Source organism: Lolium perenne, chromosome 4 (genome assembly GCF_019359855.2).
Source record: "Lolium perenne isolate Kyuss_39 chromosome 4, Kyuss_2.0, whole genome shotgun sequence".
In the NCBI taxonomy this organism is placed as follows: domain Eukaryota; kingdom Viridiplantae; phylum Streptophyta; class Magnoliopsida; order Poales; family Poaceae; genus Lolium; species Lolium perenne.
This window is the reverse complement of record NC_067247.2, coordinates 336,170,883-336,182,494: the sequence shown is the minus strand read 5'-3', so window position 1 is coordinate 336,182,494 and position 11,612 is coordinate 336,170,883. Positions and strand designations below refer to the sequence as shown.

Sequence of the window (11,612 nt, the reverse complement as noted above, 5' to 3'; positions counted from 1 at the left end):
AATGCTTTGCTCCGGTACTTTATTAAAAGGAGTACCTTAATATCCAGTAGTTTCCCTTGAGGCCCGGCTGCCACCGGCTGGTAGGACAAAAGATGTTGTGCAAGTTTCTCATTGCGAGCACGCACGACTATATATGGAACACATGCTTATTGATTGCTTTGTACTTGGACACCGTTTTATTATTATCTGCAAATGCCCTGCTATGATTGTTACATGAGTTTCTCTCATCCATGCAACGCCCGTCATCCGTCCCCGTGCCTACAGTATTTTAATCCTGCTGTTTACTATAATCACTACTACTGTCTTTGTTACTCAGCTGCTGTTATTTCACTACTGCTACTGCTATAAAACTGTTACTACTGATAAATTCTTGCGAGCAAGTCTGTTTCCAGGTGCAACTGAATTGACAACTCCGTTGTTAAGGCTTCCAAGTGTTCTTTGTCTCCCCTTGTGTCGAATCAATAAATTGGGTTTTACTTCCCTCGAAGACTGTTGCGATCCCCTATACTTGTGGGTCATCAGTGAGTTAGGCCTGTTGAGGCCTGTTGGACTGCGTGTTTAGGCAACGGCTTGGCCTCAGATCGCGTTTATAATGCGAGCCGATGTCCTGCTATCGGCTCTCTATACGGCGACTTCGTTCGACGATCGGCAAAGTTGACAAGGAAGCGAAATTAATTGAGGAATATTTTCTTCATTAATAGAGGGATTTCTTACAAAGAAAGAGCCGATTGCTCAGAGAAGAAGAGGACAAAAGCCGACTACTACTACTAGTCCCTAATCTAGGGGCCGGTGCTGCCCTCGTCGTCGCTGCCGCCGGCGCAGCTGCTGATAGGCTCCTCATCGGAGCTCCCGTAGCCTTCTACGGGAGCCTCATCTTCCTCATCGTCGTCATCGCTGTCGTCGTCCCACCAGGTGCGGAGGCGCTTCGCTGGTGGGTAACCTTCGTGGGAGTCGTCGTCGTCCTCCTCCGCCTCTTCCTCGGAGGAGGTGAAATCGTCCCAGGAGAAGCGGTCGTCCTCGCTCTCCGCCTCCTCTTCCCCTTCGACGAGGAATTGAAGGTCGCCCTCTCCGTCGGTCAGGGATTTGTCATCCTCGGACCAGACGGAGGAATCGTGTTCCTCCTTGTCCCACGTCGTTGGGGCGAGAATGTCGTGCGCCGCCAACGAGCCCCACTCCAGCGTCGGCTCGCGAGATGAGGAAGAGTCGGAGAAGACCGACGAGGCGGAGGAGGAAGAAGAAGAAGACATGGCTACGGGAGATTGGGGGTTTTTGGGTGCCGATGGCCAGAACAGAGCAAAGGGATGAAGTGGCAAACTGCTCAGAGCGGTTAAATAAAGGGGATATAGTAGAGATTCAATGCCACAGCAGTTTCCGAGGAGGCGGTGCCCAGAAACAACGGTCAAATCATGCGGAATAGTTGAGAAGGCAGGGCATCATGATGAAGGATGCTGCGACGGTTCTGCTCCGCCACGACATGACCCGACGAAGAAAAGCAGAGTGATTTTGGAATTATCAATTCCAAAACCAGGGGGGCATGTGTTATCACCAGAATTTGACCAAGTCAGAGGTGGGCCGCGATCAAGATGGGCTTGAAGATTATACTTGGAAGAATATACATGAATCGGCCTTTTATACGAAGTTTGGGCTAGTTTGCCCATGTATCTGTAATATAGTAGGATACGATAGAGTTTGTCTCGTGCACGGTTGGGATTATTCCCACGTTAGAAGTCTACGGACTATAAATATGTATCTAGGGTTTATGAAATAAACAACAATCATCGTTCACCACAAATCAATCTAGGCGCATCGCCAACTCCTTCGTCTCGAGGGTTTCTTCCGGGTAAGCATCATGCTGCCTAGATCACATCTTGCGATCTAGGCAGTACAAGTTTATTCGTTGCCATGCGTTGCTCGTACTGAAGCCTTTTTGATGGCGAGCAACGGAGTTATCTTAGATGTGTTAGGGTTAGCATTGTTCTTCGTATCATATGCTGTCGTAGTGCAACCCTTAGACATCTGGCCGCCCTTACACCTATCTTAGGTGTAGGGGCGGCACCCCGCTTGATCATTATTTAGTAGATCCGATCCGTTACGGTTGCTCCTTGTTCTTCAAGGATTAGTTTAATATCTGCAATAGTTAGGCCTTACAAAGGGTTGGAGGATCCAGCGACACGTAGGGTGTAGTTTGCTAGCCCTAGACAGGATGTTCCGGGGATCAACCTCGTGTTGGTTTTTAGGCCTTGTCTAGGATCGGCTTACGATCACCGTACGTGACCGCGAGGCCCAATCGTGAGTAGGATGATCCGATTATGCGGTGAAAACCCTAAATCGTAGTAGATTGCTTTAGCTTTATCTTGATCAAGCAGGACCACCATATATTCGTACACCTCGTACGAATCATGGGTGGATCGGCTCCTTGAGCCGATTCACAGGATAACCTGAGAGCCGATCGAGGCTCGTATTTAATGTTTACGTGTATGCCATGCAGGAAACTAAGCGAGGCATCTCCATCACCTTCCTGACCAGGTATAGGTCAGGTGGCACGCCCTTGCACCAGCATCGGACGTGCGTGCCGGAGTCTTTGCGGGCCGTCGCTCGGAGGGACCAGGGCCAGCCGCAGCCCTAAGTTGTTCCCGGCTCTACTGTGTTGCCCGTCGCTGCTCGCCGGTGGGTTTCTGACCGCAACACAACCCTAACAACCCTGAAGCGAGACATCTCCTGAGACAGGCCCCAGAAGACCTCGACGAAGTAAAGATGACAAGCGAGAACCACAAAGATGACCAAGACGATGGTGCCACTGCTGAAAGGAGGCGGTGGTGGAAGCAACAAGCACACATGGAGCAGTCGAAGAAGTGGTGGAAGAAGGAACATGAAGCCAGTCAAGTTCCCAAAGTCCCTGGGAGTCACGGCACCGAGGGCCAGCCCCAACAATGGTCCGAGTGTGAGTGTCCTGAACAGAACAAGAAGCAACATCAAGAATAACCCAACAACCAGAATCAGTGAGTTGAGCAGCGGAAAACAAGTTCATGGTAAGACGGGGAACATGAGAAACATCAGGAACAGAAAAGGAGGAAGTAGAAAGAGTGCCACGACTAGCAACAGGAAGAGAAGTACCATCGGCAGTAAGAACACTAACAGGAAGAGGAAGAGATCGAAGAGAAGAAAGAGAGGAAGAATCAGGAGACATGTGAAAAAAAGCTCCAGAATCCAGAACTCACGAAGATGTACCTGACTGTGGAGAGAAACAGCCGCGGAGGCAGAAGCACCTGTCGAAGCAGAGCCGGAGGAGGCAAGGAGACGCTGAAGTCTCACTATATCCTGCTCAGTGAAGCCGGTGGTGACAGGCGCTGAAGGTGGAGCACGAGGTGGCACACCCCGCTGCTTCTGGTAGCAGTCAGACTCAAGGTGACCAGACCTCCGACAGTGAGTGCAGAACCGAGGAGGGCGAGAGCGACCCCCACCGCAAGAAGAGCGGGCTCCTCCAGAAGCAGGAGGCATTGGTGTAGGAAGAAGTGGCGGTGCAGAAGCAGTGGGAACTCGAGCAGCAAGAACAAATGGTGTCCCAAGCAGTCCAGCAGCACGCAGACGAGTTTCCTCAGCACGAAGCTCAATCAGCACCTCTGAGATAGGAACACGGCCTCGGGCAAACAACTGAGCACGACGGGGCCCAAACTCTGGACGAAGTCGAGACAGGAACTCATGGATCCTCTGAAAGTCCATATCTGAACGTACTGTCAGGCAACACTGGCAAGTACCACAGACAACACTGCGAAGGGAGTCAAGCTGGCGCCAGATCGCCGCACTCTGGGTGTAGAACTCATCAACAGTAGAGTCACCTTGCTGAAGATCAGGCTCCTGACGCAACACAGACAAGTACAGAGAATCCCCAGAAGGCTGATAGCGCTGATGAAGGTGAGACCACATCTCAGCAAAAGTAGCGAGGCCCATAAACTCAGAAGCAAACTGTGACTGAACACTCTGCGAAAGAACAACATCAGCTCTAGCATCTTCATCACACCACTGAGTAAACAGAGCCAAACTATCACGGTAGGAGCCAAGAGCCTCTGAATAGGCAAGTACCTGCTCCTCATATGTCTCATCAGCAGCAGTCTCGGCAGACTTGGCTGCATCCCGATCAGCCTGAGTAGCATCCGCGGCAAGAACCGGTGGCACGGACGGCGGGGTAGGAGGCACAAGAGCAGTGGGATGCGGCGGACAAGAGACCTCGCCGGTAAGAACACCCCATAGCCGAAGTCCACGCATGTGAATGCGCATAAAGGCGGCAAACTCTCCATAGTTGGTACCATCAAAAATCACGGGGAAGCGAGGGATACTGACATAGCCAGACAGGGAGGAAGCCATCTTCTTCTTCTTCTTCTTCTTTTGGGTCAACACTCAGGTCTGGATCTGGATTTGGCCAGAGCCAGATTTTCGTGCAAGCGCACGAGGAGCCCTCCTGTGGCTAGCAGATGGCCAAAATGGAGGCCACCAACGCGTGAAGGCCGGGCCAGCCAAGGGGCGGCCGGAGCGGGCCGGCAGCCAGCCGGAGCAGGCCGGCAAGAGGCGCAGCCGGGAGCGGCCGGGGCAGCCCGTGGCAGGTTGCGGCCGAGGCTGCACGGTACCAGGTCGACCACAGCCGGGAGAGGACGGGGCCGGGCATAGCCAGCCAGTGGAGGGCGGCGCCGGGGCCGGTGATGGCCGGAATAGGACCGGCTAGCAGCATAGAGGACGGGAACGGCTAGATCTTGGCCGGCTTGAGGCAGCGGGAGCTCTAGATCGAGCTCCAAAACGCTAAAAACAGTTAGAAAAACTTGATCCCGATACAAACGGGAGAGGAGAAAGAAGGTGGAGCAGCAGCCGGAAAGATCATCGGTGGTGGTACGGATCGAGCACGGAGTTGCAGCGTGCAGAGAGCTAAACCAGGAGCTCTGATACCATGTTGAGGAATAGCAACAAGTATTCACAGTGGGCCAAAGGCCAGTACATGTACAAGGGTATAATATGCAGGGAAACCCCTCACACTATGGGAATATACAGTATAGGGGACTATAGGGGACTACAGGGTACTATACACCACTAACAGTGTCAATGGGTCAATTGACACCGTTGCTAAGGGAGCTCCGTCCGTGTTCTAAGAAGGATACAAACCCAAACCAAACTGCAAAAAGATATCACATGAAGTAAATGATGCTCTTCCACCGACAAGGACCGGGATCCACCACACCTTCATGGTCCAAAGGCCACAGAAAGCGGGGCAGATTGGCGCCCCCCGTGGGAGGCATGAAAACGCTGATCGCCTAGGTCTGTCTCTAGAGCACAATGGTATACACCTGATCAAGCATTTTTTAAGCGATGGGTATGAGTAACTGATGCTGCGAGATTAGCGGGGGAGAAAAACTCTTCGCTCTGCGTCGCTCCCCGCGGGTGACCGGGGCGAACCCTAGCTTCACACCGCGCCCCACCCTCCCTCCTCCTCCACGTGGTGCCGCTTGCTGCGGGCTCTTCCTCACCCGCGCGCGTGGGGCTCTGCGTGGGGCAGATGCGGCCGGCGGCGGTGCTCTTCGGGGCATCCGGGACTCGGTCCGGCGGCGGGGTGGCAAGGCATGGCGGCGGCGGCTCTAGGCGAAGTCGGTGGCAGCGCATCTCGAGCCAGGGTAGGCGGTGGAGCGCGGCGACGGAGGGGGCTGGCTGGCGGCGCAGGAAGGGCCAGTTGGGTCCCGATCTTGGCCTTGCGGGCACTGGCCATGGCCAGGCGGGCCTAGACAGGGCCACCACCGGCGGGGCACCCTCGGGGTTGCACTGCGGCTGGATTTAGGTCTGGGCCAAGTGGGCCCAGATCTGGCGGCCAAGGCAGCTCTGCGTTCGTCCCCTATCTTGCTCGGGCGGGTCCTCGGATGTTCTTGTCGGCGTTCAAAGGCGAGTTCTTGGATGCCGACAAAGTGACGGGCTTGATCGGTGGCGTGGTGGCATCGGTTACGGTGCAACCATGTCCCCGGGCGTTGCGGCGGGGATGCTCCTTTGCGGCGGTGTGCGGTATCGGTCGGGGCCGTCTTGCGAGGAGTGATGTTGCGGTGACGCTGCTCTTGGCATTTGCCTAACACATGGTGGTCTGGCCGGTGGCTGCATGGGTTGGCTCGGTACAGAGCTGCAGTTGGATGGCATCGGCGACGTGGGCATAGCAGCGCGGCGGCACATCTAATGGGGCCTGCCTAATTGGCAGTGCTACCGCGTCCGGACGGTGGGAACCATGTGTGCCGGAGGGCGGATCCCCTCCCCTAGCTGGCGTTGGCCCTGATGACTGTTAGCTATGGTGTTGGCCTGCCTTGTCCAATCCTTCGGCGTTGTCATGTGTTGGCTAGGTCATGGGCTCGAGCTCGTGGGATGCCGGGGCGGCGGCCCCGGAAGGCGGACTGCACGGTTGGCTCTACGGCGGGCAACGTTGCGGTGGTGGTGGTCCCACTCTTCGGTCATGGGGATGGCGTGGAGCGGACGACGGGTGTTCCTGGGGTTGGCGGCGCTTCGGCTTTGGTAGCTCCCAGATCTTGTTTCGGAAACCTACCTCGGTGGCTGCGGGCGGCTAAGTTCTCCGGGCTTGGTGTGAGGATGCTTCCGGGCGAAAGCTCAGCGACGGTGATGCATGCGGGTGTCGCAACCCTCTTGGGGGCGTTGTTGTGGGTATCCTCCCTGCGTGACGGCTCCGGGTGAAAACCTAGACCTTGCGGTCTCAACGGCGGCGGCGTAATGCGTCGTTACCCTCTTGGGGGTGCCGTTGTGGAGCTCCGTTGCAACTCGGGCCGTTTTCAATGTCGCCGCAAGTTTTGGTTTTCGTGTTCTTTTTTTGTTTATTCTTGATCTGCTTTATAAGAGGTTCTCCTCACCACCTTGTATCGGTTTAGCCGTTGCGGTTTTATTTATAAAGCGGGATGAAAGCCTATTTCGAGGAGTAACTGATGCTGCAAGACAACCACCCAATATATATACCCGGCTGTGAAACACCGAATATTTTGTCTCCTGAAGCAAGCAAAGCCTACTGCTTGCCATGCTATCTCCAGCTGCAAGAATTAACATCGAGCAGTACAAATTGGCCGTCCAAATCAAGCTTTCCTTATCGACAGGCAGATGTAGACCACAGTGCATGTATCCATCCCTGACCATATTTAGTTATCTCAGTCGCTCAGAGCGTGTCACATGATCTCTAACGTTTCCGCGACAACGGTCGATATGCAGTCCGCAGGCGATATATGCAGAAGCAGCTCACGGGAGTTTGACTGCGATACATCGTGCACTGCTCGGGCTACCTCGTAGAGTGAATATTGCAGCTGTGCCTTTCTTGCATCTCTATCTCTCAGTGAAGGAGTAAGGGTGGATCCCGTGCTGAGGAATTAATCCGGAGAAGAAGCTTTGTATATGAGACGCAGTGAGGGATCGAGGAGCAAGCTAGAGGAAGAAGCGCAAGATAGTTTCGCTGAGATGGAAGAGGAGACGGCCGCCTTCACAGACTTGTCCGATTTCGAGTTCTTCGTCGCCATACACCAAAATTCCTGGGACAAACTGGTACGTGCATGCATCCTAGATTGGAGATTCCTAGTCGCATGTTCTCTCCCTTGCTTTTCATCCACCTTTTCGGTTCTACACTTTGATGTTTCATCAGTCTCAGCTGATGTTTGATCCTTGCTGCATGCAGAGGCTGCCTGACAAGTTCGGGGAGCTACTCGACGGCCGTGAGCCCCGTGAAGTGAAGCTTCGGGAGGCAGGCGGAGGGCGTCGCCTGTGGGACGTGGAGGTGGTGTTCGACGGCGAGGGTCACATGTATCTCGGGCGCGGCTGGGACCAGTTCGCCCGCGAGCACGACGTGCAGCTCGGCCACTTCCTCGTCTTCAGGTACGACGGCGACGAGGTGCTCACCACGAAGGTGTTCGACGGAACCATGTGCCGCAGGCACTACAAACACGACGAAGACGATGACGACTCCAGCACGACGCCAGTACCACGTTCGTCGCAGCTTCCAACGATTAAAGAAGAAGATCCAGGCAGTGAGAGTAGCAGCGAAAGTGGCCGGAAAAACGGCATCGACAGTGGCAGCAAGAACAGCATCTACACTGGCAGCAAGAACAGCAACGGCGATGGCAGCAGCTCTGCGGAGATGGACATCGACGACGCGACGGCATCGCAGTTCACCGTCATGCTGAGGCAGTGCCACTTGGGCGCGAAGCAGAAGCAGTACCTGGTGAGTGCGTTCATGCTCGACCATAGCTAGCTCTCTACTTCGATTCATGTACCTGTCCCCGCGTGTTATCTATTGATTCCATCCGCCGCTCGCCGTATCTTACTTTCGCAGAACGTTCCGGTGGAATTCCAGATCGCGCACGAGTACCACAAGAGGAGCGGGGTGGTTCTGCGGATGCGCGGCAAGTCGTGGCCCGTGAACCTCAAGCGCAGCCTCCGGGCGGGTGGCATCCCCCGCATGTCGCTCAGGTACGGGTGGCACCAGTTCTGCGTCGACAACCGCCTCGACGTCGGCGACACCTGCTTCTTCCGGGCGCTGCGCGGGGGCGACGCCGACCGCGGCGAGGACCACGTGCTCAAGGTGGAGGTGCGCAGGCGAGACGGCACCTTCGCGGACTGATGGCCGCAGAAGTCTAGCTGCAGGCGTCAGTTGCATCGTCCCGGCTCCGTTGCGTCACCTCGCCTTTCGATCGAACTGTGTTTAGCTTAATCTTTGCAAGACCTGAATTCTTAGTGGTTGACTCGACTCATGTTGCTCGTAGCAGAGTAAACCAGGCTGCGTTTCCCCGTGTGCTAATGAAGAATCTGTTCTTCAGCTCTTTGACTCCTTTGCCTGAACCCTGAAGTTGTCGCTTTTATAAACAGGGTGATAACATAACCGTCACCTGAGTGGCATTTTGCTAATCCCTCGGCATGACACTGAGGTGCTGCAGTTCTAGTTGTATCTGACTTTTGCTTACATAATGAATGCTCTAAGCGCCGATACATGAACGACCAAACACAAGTTCTTCCTAAAATAATATTACAGTCATATAACTACGTTTTACTTACTTGTTTCAAGTGGTATGAAGATTATGTGGTAGCTTGTATCTTGGTGCTATCTCCTTCTTCCTTGAAAAGTGTTCCATGCACTTCTTATGTGAGAATTGAAACAGCATATTTCATTTCTTTAAGTCAATGATTGCACATGTAGTTCTTAAAAAAGGTCTTCCAAGAATTATAGGACTAGAGTCTTTACTTCTCATATCAATGATAACAAAATCAACAGGCACACAGAAGTCATATGTAACTCAACCATTATATATTTAATTTTCCTAAGGCATGTGTGGTTGAGTCATTAGCAAGCAAAAGATCTATTGAGCATTTTCCATAGTTTTAAGTTCTTGTAGATCATATAATCCTTTTGATAGCACAGATACACTAGATCCAAGATCTAAGATAGCATGATGGATCTATTTGCCAATAGTGATTAATATTTTGGGGATCCAAACATCCCAAACTTTTGTGGTATCATGGCTTAATTATTGTATCTTTCTATCTTTTCTTTGATTACATAGTTTGCTATGTAGGACCCAAATCATGCTTGATGAACATTAATAGATGGGTCATTGGAAAAACTTGTGTAGGATATTAATAAGTTCATGCGAGCTTCATTTATCAAGATCAAGTAGAGCCTCTTTCGTTCACTTAGCATTTTAACTTCTTATACTTGTTTATCATTTGTGATCATTGATGGCTCTTTCTTATCAGTAAGCATAGTAGTTTCTTCTTCTTTTATAATATCTTCTATCTTCATTCTTCTATAATTATCTTCTTCACTTTCCACGGATGTTACCAAGTCTCTAGCATGCCCCTAAGAGGCGGCTTATAAGAGTTATCTTGGAGTGTACATTCTCAATAAAATAATCTTTAGTTTTGACATGATATTCAATATATTTCATTTTTCTAACAAGGTTACTAAGACTATTAGAGAAGGTCTTAAGTTTAGTTCTCATATGGAGGCAAATCTAGTTTATATCATTCTTATTAGGCATCTCCCTAATGGATTTTTGTAAGCTAGCTATGGTTTCTTCCAAGGATCCCATTAATTGTTGAACTTCAAGTTCTTTCTTAGTTTTTTAGAGTTCCCAAGTAGATTTTTCATAACCATATTAGTTTGAGCTCGGCTCCTTGTGACAAATCTTCCATTAGTTAAAAGAGTCTAGGAAACATTTTTCCCAAGGGTATGCCTACCATAAAAAATTCTAAGTATTAAAGCTTGGGTGTGTTGTCCAGGGCATATTTCCTTCATATCGAATATTCTAAACTATGATTCCATCAAAGATTCTTCCGAATATTAACTAAAATTGTTTATCATCATTGCAGGAGATTCCTTCTCTGAGGCTACCATATTGCAAAGTAAAGATTTTTATGAATTTTATGTTTTTTTAAAATGTAAGTTTGATACTAAATGTTATGTGTTTTTGTATTTTAAAAAGAAACTAACAAGACTAAAAACAAGACAAAGAAAATTACTTTGAAAATCTAAACGAGAAAGAAAAGCTCGCAGTGGCGCCACCTCCCCAAGCTAGGTGTTTGCACAAGGTTGGTGTTGATGATGCCAGAATATGTGCTCACTTCAACTTGATGAAGATGTAGTTGTGGTGTCCCTCTTGCAGTCCCACGACCCTAGAGAATGCTATAGAAGTTGCCTTGGTAATTGACTCGTGTTTCACCACGCAACAACCAGAGTGATGCAACTTCTTGCAATTCCCCGGCAACGACGCCAAATAATGTTATGGCAGTTGCCATGGGAATTTAATCACGCTGCAACCACTGTTAGATGCTCTTCCAACTTCCCGGCAATGGCGCCAGAAAATGTCTTGATGGCAACAATTTTGTGTACCAACTCGTTGGGACTCCAAGTGCAGAGTGTTGTAGCAAGTTCTCCTCTTCTAGCAACCTGCAAAATAAAAATCTTGCCTTGTGTCCCCAACTCCACTTTATGGTTATCAAGCACAAGGTTTCGTATTAGTAATAAGAAATAAAAGTATAACTTAAAGTAAAGTAAAATAAAATAACCTAAGCAAACTAAACTAAAACAGTAAAGGGATAATGGTTTTGGGGTTTTGGGTTTTAAGTGTGTGGAAAAGGTATTTTTTGGTATTTTTGGATTACTAAATAGTGGTAAATGTAAATTATGGTAATAGTGTGGTAACATTAGCAAGCCCTGGAGGAGGGCAAACTGGAAGCTCCACACCGTGTCTCCAAACGCGATGCTCCCTATAGAGTGATGACGTCGAGAACGCCACCATCACGCCGATCCAACTCCCAACCTAGGCTTTCGCATGGAGACATCAACCAGCACGGAGAGAGTGATATCTACGCACACTTATATTCTTGTAGACAGTGTTGGGCCTCCAAGTGCAGAGGTTTGTAGAACAGCAGCAAGTTTCCCTTAAGTGGATCACCCAAGGTTTATCGAACTCAGGGAGGTAGAGGTCAAAGATATCCCTCTCAAGCAACCCTGCAATTACGATACAAGAAGTCTCTTGTGTCCCCAACACACCCAATACACTTGTCAGGTGTATAGGTGCACTAGTTCGGCGAAGAGATAGTGAAATACA

At 50.7% G+C, this 11,612-nt stretch overlaps 1 protein-coding gene across 1 annotated transcript; it reads left to right on the top strand.

Annotated features, from left to right (window-relative positions):
- Nucleotides 1-7,258: 7,258 nt before the first annotated feature.
- On the top strand, nt 7,259-8,821 carry LOC127349115 (B3 domain-containing protein Os03g0212300). Its single transcript, XM_051374897.2, has 3 exons — nt 7,259-7,554; nt 7,685-8,227; nt 8,339-8,821. The coding sequence occupies exons 1-3, from the start codon at nt 7,408-7,410 to the stop codon at nt 8,624-8,626; spliced, it is 978 nt and encodes a 325-aa protein (XP_051230857.1). The 5' UTR covers nt 7,259-7,407; the 3' UTR covers nt 8,627-8,821.
- The last annotated feature ends 2,791 nt before the right edge of the window (nt 8,822-11,612 follow it).